Source organism: Helicoverpa zea, chromosome 31 (genome assembly GCF_022581195.2).
Source record: "Helicoverpa zea isolate HzStark_Cry1AcR chromosome 31, ilHelZeax1.1, whole genome shotgun sequence".
In the NCBI taxonomy this organism is placed as follows: Eukaryota; Metazoa; Arthropoda; class Insecta; order Lepidoptera; family Noctuidae; genus Helicoverpa; species Helicoverpa zea.
This window is the reverse complement of record NC_061482.1, coordinates 8,651,473-8,662,747: the sequence shown is the minus strand read 5'-3', so window position 1 is coordinate 8,662,747 and position 11,275 is coordinate 8,651,473. Positions and strand designations below refer to the sequence as shown.

Here is an 11,275-nt window from a genome sequence, read left to right as displayed (position 1 = left end):
TCCGCATTATGATCTTTTTGGTAATGTTGGCAGTAAATACAGCATATAATTTGTTCATTACCTTATATTACGAGTTCTTTGTTCTATGCCTATTTATTACATACCAATAACTTTGTAAGGCCATTATTTTGTGTATCTTAATTTTGACTTTATCTTAAGTCATTCGATTGCTGTAAAAGACCTAATTTTTAAAGTTGCATCATTTTGTTTGAAATAAAAAGAAATGGTTTTATATTTTGGCATCGTGCCAGTTAATGATTCTACTCCCGACTACTCAGTTATGTGTAAGTGTCGACTGACAGTATTTGATCGTTTGATTTTGATAGCACGACGGTCTAGTCTGACGGTATGTTGATACTGCTCCGAATGATTTCGACTTTGTAAGTTATTTACATTACGACCAATATAGGTTTTGTACTTTGGTAGGTTTAAATTGTATATCAGTTATTTTTATATTTATGAAACTGATCTAAAATAGAAACTGCAAAATCTGAAATGCATCAAAAAAATCTGAAAACTTGATGATAAGCTTTCAATATTAATCAAAAAGTGACAAAATATAAACAAATTATACGATTATAAAAAATAAAATATGAACTTAGGGATTAGCATAATAATTACTATAGTAAAAGACAACTTTGCTAGAATTGCTTATATTTTGATACATTTACATAGGAAAAATTATTCATACGCATGATATACCACGATAAATATGAATACAGACAACACTGACGTAAACTATGAATGTTAGTAACAGTACACGATGAAATACCTTTAGGTACATAAAGCTAAATTTAGATGCATCCGCCTACATACTAATTATACGCTACAAGAAATATACGATAGTAAGAAACATACTGCAAGAAGATAATATTATTAGAGTTATGATGTAAGCTGGTCTTAGCAACGACCTGATTTAGAAGCGTGACCTAGCATTAGCGATCGAAGTTATGACATGGAATAGTTTCTTCAGGCTTCTGGTTGATCGGACTTCTTTAGGTCGGGTCTCGGAGACGCGCCACGCTCTGAGTTGGGCGTGCTGCCCCCTGAAGTGCTCTGTGGACTCCTTTCTTGCACCTAAACAAACGATACATTTGTTAGTTAGTCATTTTATAAAAATAAACATTCTCGTAGCTGCGTAAAACAGGCGCCTTCATCGTGGTGCAAATAAAAATACGCGTTCCTAATATTTTAGGAATGAGAATTTTTAATTTAATCTGACAAGAGAATAAGACGGTGACGGTGTGAATAGTGTCAGGCATTAGGTACCATACTTTCGATATTTAAACACAGCCATAAACAAAAAAGGTTGCCTATAATATTCATTCGAACATTCATGTCATTTACTCGACTTCACTGAATGTACAAGTTTATTAAATCTCCCAATGGTACAATACTTACATCAATGTCATACATAAAACCATTTAATCGTATTATTCGATGTAGATCTAACGAATGTATCGACTGTTTTATTGCTATTTAATTTTCCCAGCCGTTTATTAATGTCTGTAAATAAACCTTACTTGAAAATTACTGAGCCGATAGTTTATTGTATCTGAAATATCGATTTCGGTCGTCATTATCTTTTTATTATTGCGTACCATTAAAATATTGCTCAGCAGGTCGCAATATCAGAATGTATCACAAATGATTGTACTCTCCCTACTCCTGCTAGGTGTGCATGTTGGTAGTGATTCATCCAGATTCCAGAGACCCGCTGACATCCGGCGCCGTATTATGTAGGTACCATTACTTTACGACGGCATAAATAAAAACTACGACTTAAATTGCCATTAAAGTTTATGAGATGGATACATCCAGTGCCAACCATTCATCGCTAACTGATTGAGTAATATTCAATTAGACCTTTGATTTATATTTGGCTTGTGCCCGTTTATCTTAGATGTGCATATGTTTTGATAATCATAAATCGTTCTCGTTCAAAGATAAGGTAATCCTTATATAATTAATTATATAAGGATTACCTTACAGGACTATAATTTTACAGGAACTATAAAGGAACCTTTGACCTCAATACAATATTCCTGTGACACGTACTGGGTTTGATAATGCTAATAGAAATCTTTTCACTATATCTTACTTTTGTATGTAAGGGACTTTTTCTCCTCACCAATACCAATCCAATTGAAACTTTAATAATATATTATCATATCTATTTAAGACTGGCTAGATCCTAATTTGGTCCACAAGTTTAAAGTCGCTCAGCGGGCTATGGAAAGGGCTATGCTCGGCATTTCTCTGAGGGATCGCATCAGAAATGAGGTAATTCGTCAGAGAACCAAGGTCATCGACATAGCCCACCGAATCAGCAAGCTGAAGTGGCAGTGGGCTAGCCATATTAGCCGAAGAACCGATAACCGTTGGGGTAAACGAGTTCTAGAGTGGAGACCACGCCTCGGCAAACGTAGTGTAGGACGTCCTCAGGCACGGTGGAGTGATGACTTGCGCAAGACGGCTGGCAGGAGCTGGATGCGAGAAACCGAAAATCGATCTCAGTGGCGTGTATTGGAGAGGCCTATGTCCAGCAGTGGACTGCGATAGGCTGATGATGAGATCCTAATTTTGGTCCGGTTAATTGTAGGAAGATTATTACTTTGTAGCACTCAAGCGATAGATTGCCTACGAAAAAAACAGTGACATCATAATTGCCAACCACATTTTTTTGCACGATTTAACATGCATTGTTAAGACTTTATTTTAGAACCGAAATAGTTTACTCGTCTGCGGAGCAGTCGGCGTAATGTTTTATTTTATACGAAAAAACACATCTAACCGCACCTTTGATCCACGGATCAAAGGTTACGCGCAAACATTTCACATACCACGGTATTTATAATGAACTTTGCAAACAATGCCAAGATTTTAACTAGTGTAAGATTTTCGTTGTTGTCTTTGTCAATACAAAGCCTACCGATTTGTCACTTCAATATATATTAATGTTTCGTTTTCTATATTTCTGAAATAGTAGGTAGGTCTGTTTAGTACTACATGTATCTACTTACATTTCTTTTGATAAATAAAACGTATCTTAAAAAATATTACACAGTTAACCGCTGATGAGCTCTGTCTAATTTACGCCGCAAACGAGACTTTGAATACACATTTTATAACTACAAAATGATACCCCGCTGGGAGTTTCCAGGGAACACTTAAGTAATTAACGTCGTTATAAGGCTTTGCAAGACGTTTATTAAAAATGCCGTATTTCTAGAGCAAATAAAGACGTATGTAGGACGGTCTCGGTTACTTTTTTTATCGTTTACGGAGCCTTGCCCTATAAAAAGCGGCCTGAATCCCAACAGTACACATGAAAGGCTGATAATGTAGGTAGACACGTTTTCACAAGAGGTTTACTAAGGAAATGCAAACTCAGTAGAATTACGATTTTATCCCAAAAAAAATTGTTTTCATAAGCACATTCATTGTTCTACAGCAATGTTCTACAGCAACTGCAACGGGTTCCTTCTATCTGGCAGAATTTTATTTGGCCGAATTTTATTTGGCATAACACACTTGGCATAATTTTTTTTCAACGAATGTTTTTAAGGCATAAAAAATATTTAGCATAATTATTGTTTCACCGAATATTTATATGCCCGAATTTACAGTTGCATACTTTTAAGATGGCAGAATTTTATTTCGCATAATTGCTTTTGGCATAGTTAGAGTTTCGCATTATTTCGTTTCGCATAATGTATATTTTGAGAAACTATTATTTGGTATAATCTCATTTGGCGTACTATGAAGATGGAAGAATTTAATTTAGATTCAATTTATTTAGCAAATTGTCATTTATAACCTTCAATTAAAAACATTGTATTAAAAATTGAAGCTAGTAACGAAAACGAATCGCTGCAAAACCGACACCACGTAGTCTTGTCTGCCCTACCCCTAGAGTGCAATTCAAAACCGCGTAGGCGCGGAGGGGCGAGGCGGCCTGCGAGCTGAGGCGCAGGTAGTTTTAACGCTTGCCGACGCGGCTGAGGCTGGCCGGCTCGCCGGCCAGTAAGCCGAAGCTGCGGTGGTGAGCGTGAAAACCATCTGCGACGATAAGCTCGCATGGTACCGCCGGAGCCCCGCAGCGCCGGAGCCGTGACAGAAGCCATGCTTGCTCCATGTTGCATGCTTACTTCCATACTGCATGCCTGCTTGCATTCTGCATGCTTGAAATTCTGACTGACAACTTTCTGCTAAATGATGTTTCTACTATTTAAGTATTATGAATATGAAATTTATGCCTAAAGATGATTCTGCTTGCCAAAATTATGCGTTTTTAAATTATGCGAAATGAGTGTATGCCACACGATTTTCTGCGAAATGAAGGTTATGCCAACTGTTGGTATGCAAAATAAGATTATGCCATAAAAAGTTCTGCCATAAAGGGGGGACCCAACTGCAACAGCTATAAGGTAAAGAACGGATCTTTTTAATAGATTGCATTTGTGTCAAAATTGAAGATTATAAAACTGTGATTCCATACATACATACCTACATAGTTTTCTATACAACACTTGAAGAAGTTTTATACGAATACAAATGTAGGTACACCAACCTGAAGTCCAGTGTGCAGCATGTTTGCAATCGTCTCAACATCCAAGGTGGAGTCTTGAGCAGAAATTTTCTTGATAGCAGAAGATACAATGCAGATGTCTCCCCGCAGCTCTCGAACTAGAGCAGTTATCTTCTGGGCATTGCTTAGAACCTCGACACTCTGTGTGTATGGGTTGTAACGAACACCGAAGGGGCGTTGTATGCTGTCGGCGAAAGCCCTGTATAGGGAAAAGTAAATAGGTATGTATATTTTAGATAATAGGTTTCATGGTGAGATTGTAGTATTTCAAGGAAATTGCTTTTAAGGTATGAGTGATGTAAATGTGTGTGAATAACGTCATGACTCATGACTAGACGAAGATCTTCAAGAATGATTGATTGTGTTAAAGGTGTAAGCCGCGTAGGTGGAAGAACTACGCCTTGGTCAGTTTTTTTAATAACTTCAATGAAGTAGATAAGAAACAACCCAATTTTATTCTTAAGTGGTTCGGACGCGCGAGGTATTTTGGCAACCTAAATTATTTACAAGAGAAACTGAATACATTTTTTATAGTTCACCCAGGTTTTGAATGCTTTTAGTTACAACATTTTAAATCTTTTAAACTATTTTTCTTTACACTTTGGTTGCATTATTACGTAAACATGAAGTAAAATTTATTTGAATCGAATATTTATTGCTGATTCTTGTATATCGTTCAATCAATATGGTTTTTTATTTTAGTTTATGCGAAATGGACTATTGTTGGCTCTTTACACGAATTTATACGGTTTCTTAATTGAGTGAATATAGTGTTATTACAACTATTATATGTTTATCGTACGAACTTTAACTACAGTATTTAAAAAAACATATATACATATATTTATTATGATCTACTGTATCAAATGCAATAAGGGAAAATATGTACATACCTCATCTTCTCTTTCGCCTCCTCAAACGAATCTGTGTAATAATAAGCATTTTGATAGGAAGTTATAATACATTCTTCGTTGACAGTAACTTCAGGATCAAACCGCTTAATCTTCTCGGGTGTAACTAGAGCATGTTGCAACTCTGCGACGGACGATAGTAAGCCGGCACCGTACACCCTGAAACTTCCATCTGCTTGCCGACACAAACCAAACTCCACGGTGAAGAAATACAGCTGAAATATCAAACATACGTATTACGAATACCTTAAGTATTAAGTCTTCATGCTTTCGTATCTTACAAACGATTCGGAGAAAAACAACTTTCTGACATCGAGTAACACAATCATTCAGCACAAGAGATAAAATTGTTTACCGCAGCTACAATTGAGATAAACATCGATCGAGGGCGTATTCGATCAAACTGATGTATTTTTCAAATATTCTACCAACTGAGTAATAGTAATTTAACTCTTTTAGATTCGCACTTTCTTCGATTTTGCGAATGTTTAAAAAAACTGATTTGGTTACTTTGTTGACTGAAAATATGAGCGTAAAAGTGTATACATATTGATTGGATTGAATCCACAATAAGTGGCTCAAACTAAGCTACGAACACATATTATGAGTATACGTTGTGTAGTATAGTTACCGTAGCCAATTTGTCGATGTCATCGTCGGAAGCGCCCAGGGATGCGAGACCTAGTTCTTGCGAAAATTGTGCAAAACTAGGGTTGGCAAGTAACGGCATATGTCCCAGTAGTTCATGACAGCAGTCACTGTACCAGGAAAATAGATTACTTTGCGAGCGGAACATTTTTATGCGGGTAAACGAATTACAGAATCATATTGGCCCGATGTAGACTTATAAGTACGAGTAAGTCGTAGTCATAATATACTTACGGTTCTGGAGTATAGAAAGGATCCGAGGAGTGACGAATATATTGAGTGCAGTGAAACACTCTAAATGCAAGTCCGGACAGAAAATCTCTTGGAGAAAGATACCCCGCTACGGGACGTAGCTGAAATCCAGTTTTGCGCTTGAGAAAAGCGCTCACGTCCTCCAGCTGAAAATAAGTCACGTGTTTAGCACAAAAGCCTCAATCTTATTTTGAGACTTGGATGTTTGCCAAAACTTACAGATTATTGGAGGTATTTATTATTTACTATGGTTTTATGGCTGTATGAAATGATACTTGGAGTCTTATCAGGATAAAATTATGAAGTGGAACCTTATTGTACGTTATTAATAAATTTACTTAGGCTTTTGTTCGGTCGACCTTGTTAATAGGACAATTCTAACATATTTACTTTTCATGAATACATTACATATGTAAGATCCATTGCCTATTTAAATAATAGTTAGCATACAAGTCACAGTTGCAAACCTGAGGCAAATTGTCCTCGCGATAGCCGCAGTATTTGACAAGTTGGGGCCAGTTCTCGAGGTACTCCTCACAGGCATGTTTTTGGTAAAGTTTGTGGAGTTCGCGGAACACGATGCCCCTGTAACGGAGACATGTTCACCAACTACACATGAAGTAATAATGGACTCGCTAACTACACAAGATAACCTCTTGAAACTTCCTACACGACAGCGATAATAATTAACTTTGATAGATGAATTTCCTGAACAAATAATATAAGCAACAAGTGGATCGAGACACTAAACAAAGAACGCTGAGAAACATATTATATGATTGATGATAATGAAATTATCGTAGAGCGTGAATCAAGAATGTTATGTTCATTCTATGGGTTGAGCTGACTTATGTTGCGTAAACTATTCGAGTAAAATAATTTGTAAGCTTAACGCATTTTTTTATCTTAGTACTGTTACCTACTTATTCATTTTCACGATATATAGGTTCAGTGATCCGAAGTGCGAGTACAGCTATAAAGCACTACCTTCGCCTATGCAGAAACCTATATTATTAATAAAAAAATAAAACATTATAAGATGTTTTAGGAAGAAAAAAGTTATTTTACTTCGCATGAGCAATACAAGTAATATCGCACCTTTGCAAAACAACCATGGTTGTAAACAATGTCTATTGATTTCTAACAACAATAATACCAAAATAAAATAGGCAAGTGAACTGAAGCTAATACAGAACGTGCTAAATAACAAAACAGGCGTGACCATTCACACACTTACCACGTCTTAATTTCTACGTCGGTGTATTGTACTTTGGGTATTGGCTGACCACTGTAACACAAAGTAACATTATTATGTTTGCATTTTGCGTGAGATTATAATTCCGATGAGAGATATTTAAAGACGATAGAACTAGTAACCGGTAAGAGTACTCTGCACCTATCCAGAAAATCACAAACATCAGTCACGGGTAAGTTTATAGTAGTCTTGTTCTTGGTTGGCATTTTTATCAACATAAAAAAATAAACCAGGAATCTACTACGAGTGTATCGACGTCAATACATTTGGGTCACCCAATTACTTAAGGCGCAAACAATTCATTGAATTGAATTTATTGTGATTCAGGTTCATAGACATAGTAAGCTGAACTGAGAAGTTAAGCTGTAAAAAACCGTTAAAAAAACATCAATATTTAGTAGTTAGAAGTATCAACTGGTGACGTGAATAAAACACCTTTACTTCTATCAAATAAAATAATTGTATTAAAAAATTAAAAATAAGAGTTAATACTTTACCAACATGGCAAAGACTGAGAAGAGTACTCACTATTTGTAACTGTTGGCAATTGCTGCGAATTGTTCCCGTCGCTTGCGGTAAACGGGGTCCTTGAAGCCAGGGTGATCTGCATCCAGCTCCGAACCATACATCAAAACATTTTGAGCTCGGTCCAGGTCAGATATTTTACGAGGAAACCAGTGCATCTCACCAAAATCTGTAAATTCATTTACATATTTTTTTTGTCCGCATAATTTTCCTTCTTCAGAAAGATAAAGACTGAAATTTATTCAATCAACGAGTTGGTCTTACTTTTATTCGAACTTGAAATACCTTATGTTATTCAAATGGAGTTATTTTACGGAAATGTTTGATGAAAAGTAAATCTAGTATGATAAAAAATCGTGTATTCGGAATTAATTTATACGAAAACAAGTACTAGCAATATAACCCGAAATGAAAAAGGAAAGCGATTCGTTTTTTTTTGTTTGTTTAATCAAGTGGTTTTTTTCTTTTAACTTAAAATAAGAAAGAAATTGTATTTACCGAAACTCGCAGCCGCAGAGAGCGGCGTTGGTGGTGGAAACTCTTCGGCAGAATGAGATGATACAACTTCGAAATCTTGAACTTCACGTTTCAGCATCCTCTTCAATTGTTCCATGCGGTTAGGGTCACACTCCACATCCACCAGTATGTCCGACTAAGCAATATTAAGTTAATTATATGATTGGTATTTATACATGCTAACAATGACTAAACGGAATTAACAAAAAAATATAATAGCTACAAGTAATGTCGTTTTGACAAAAAAAAGTTCTGAAAGTCTTCAACGTAGTCTTCTGTACCTTTATCAATATTTTGAACAATCTTTTATAAAATATATTTATGGATAGATATATTTATTTATGACATAGAATTTAATAGAAAATATTTTTCTTTACAACAAGCAATCATGCTGCGAATGAATTAAAAAGAATACTAATTTTTGAACTAACGAAAACAACTTACTGACGAAACTTCAGTGACCGATTTTCGGGATTCAATATGAAGGACATTTATACCAAGATCTTGGAATACAGTTAAAGCTTGGACCAGCCCCCCAACTTGGTTCCTTAATGTAAATATCACTGAAATCCTCTCGCATTCAGAAGGCTGAGTCTGTTGCCGAGCAGCCATGTTAAGTTCACCAAGCTTAGGGTGATGATGAGCTTCGTTTTTGACTTCCCATTCAGACCCATTTCTATAGAGCCATAATCCTAAAAGGCCTTTGCCAGAACCGCTCATTTTTAGTTCTGAAACTAAAACTAACTATGGTGAACCAGAAAAAATAAATAATAATGCACTTTGGTACAAAAAAAAACAATTACAGTTTTATCGCAAGAGCACAAGCTGGTAATGACGATGTTAGTGAGGAACTGATAAGAAAGTGTATCTGTGACGTATGTGGGTTTAGGCTAATTAGGAAATGTGTCGCTGCAGCGGCTGGGACACACTGCGCCCTTCCTCGGGATCTGTTCGCTTATAAAGAGAAGAGGCGCGGGAGACCCGACGGAGGGTGGGTATATTTGATTGGCTGAATCAAGTGTTCGGAGTAACTTGGAAAACGTTCTCTTTTCACACCGTAAAGTCACGGACACACTTTGGCAACATTTTATTTGTTTTTAATCTTTTGCAAATCTTTGACCAGAGAAATAATTTCGGCGCCGGGCACGAAATGGGACCGGAATGAATCTAAAAATAAAACCGAGAGCTTCAACATTTGTTAGAATTAATTTACTTTCAGTTTGAAGTATTTAATACCAGCTAGACATTTGAACTTCGTATCGCGAAATTGCTTATTATACCTAGAATTATAATAGTAATTCTGCTAATTGGAGTGGAGAGGAAATCAATAATTTAAGCTATCTAATAACCTACCTCTAGTTGTAAATGGAATATAAATTCTTCTGTGTTTATATTATACTTCTGTTTTTAGAAAGATTAATGAAATATAAAATGGTACATATTGTATGAAATGTCGATTCATGAAATCATCGATCATGATCATGATCGAGGGAAGTTCATGTGTAAACAGTGTTTTAATTGGATGCTAGATTTGGAGACTCTCAAAACTCTTCCAACGAGTCATTATTACACCAACCAAAGAGTAGTATGATTGTATTCAAGTTCTTCTTAAAGTAATGGTTATGAAAAGGTGCAGTTGAAGTCGAAGTTTACAAAAATTCATTAAATCTTGTACACGCCCGCTCACGTAGTATGAGAAGCGCAATTGTGTATCGTCATTTGTGTACAATCAGCCGTTCCCTACGGCTCCACACGGTTCCGAGTGAGTCACTTCCCGCACCCGGATAAAAAGCTTATATCAAGCAGTTTTATATTTTGATCGAAAAAGTATGTAATGTTATGTTGCAGTATGTGTAGTTTATTATATTACAAAACCATAGCTCACTTTTTAACGCCTTCTAGTTGTAGCAAAAGACAACATTTACCGGGAATACAAAACGGTCCTTTCTCAGGCTGTAGACTACTGGCATACAAAATTTAATTTTAATCGAATCATTGGTTTTGGCACACGAGTGCAACAGACGGACAGATAGATTTACTCTCACAAGTATATAATATTTGTAAGGAAGTTTCGATCTTTTGACGTTGTTTCATCAGTCGTTAAAATTATCAATAATCAGTTATTTCATGCTTCTAGACCAAACATTATTTGGATATACAATATAGGCCCGGTAGTGAACCCGCTGAATAAACCCACAATTTGCCGGCGTGCAGCTAGCCTCTACTTTTATAACCTTAAATGAAAATAAAGAAATAAAGCAGATTCGATATTATTTGGATTTCGCATCAACGTGTACAAACGTTTACACGTTCGCTACCCACACTGTAATAGTTGCTACCTCCTAGCCGTTGGCTGACGGGCGCTAAGCGATCCAGTCACTGTATTTATTACCATTGTTTAGAGAAAAGAGCATCCCCTATCATTCATTATGAAGAAGGCCCCCTCCATTTATTCACCCTATATCGTTCGTGTGCGGATAGTAAAAATAGGTTGGTCAAACATTTGCAAAACAGTAGAAGATGAGCAGTTTTTTAAATAATTTTGGGTGAATGGATTCAGAGGCCCTGCGTGCTATC

The 11,275-nt window shown here is 36.2% G+C and overlaps 1 protein-coding gene across 1 annotated transcript; it reads right to left on the bottom strand.

Annotated features, from left to right (window-relative positions):
- Window positions 1-696: 696 nt before the first annotated feature.
- Window positions 697-9,418, bottom strand: LOC124645008 (tryptophan 5-hydroxylase 1). Its single transcript, XM_047184732.1, has 10 exons — window positions 9,143-9,418; window positions 8,681-8,834; window positions 8,186-8,351; window positions 7,640-7,690; window positions 6,870-6,987; window positions 6,385-6,548; window positions 6,134-6,260; window positions 5,485-5,717; window positions 4,574-4,790; window positions 697-1,077 (listed from the first exon to the last, which is right to left on the bottom strand). The coding sequence occupies exons 1-10, from the start codon at window positions 9,416-9,418 to the stop codon at window positions 970-972; spliced, it is 1,614 nt and encodes a 537-aa protein (XP_047040688.1). The 3' UTR covers window positions 697-969.
- Between the last annotated feature and the right edge of the window lie 1,857 nt (window positions 9,419-11,275).

Excerpts from the sequence above, each read along its gene's own strand:
- LOC124645008 (XM_047184732.1), bottom strand. The coding sequence starts at position 9,418 with ATGAGCGGTTCTGGCAAAGGCCTTTTAGGATTATGGCTCTATAGAAAT. Across the intron at positions 8,835-9,142 it reads CGGTCACTGAAGTTTCGTCA|TCGGACATACTGGTGGATGT; the intron begins GTAAGTTGTTTT and ends AATATTGCTTAG. Across the intron at positions 1,078-4,573 it reads TGCTGCACACTGGACTTCAG|GTGCAAGAAAGGAGTCCACA; the intron begins GTTGGTGTACCT and ends TCGTTTGTTTAG.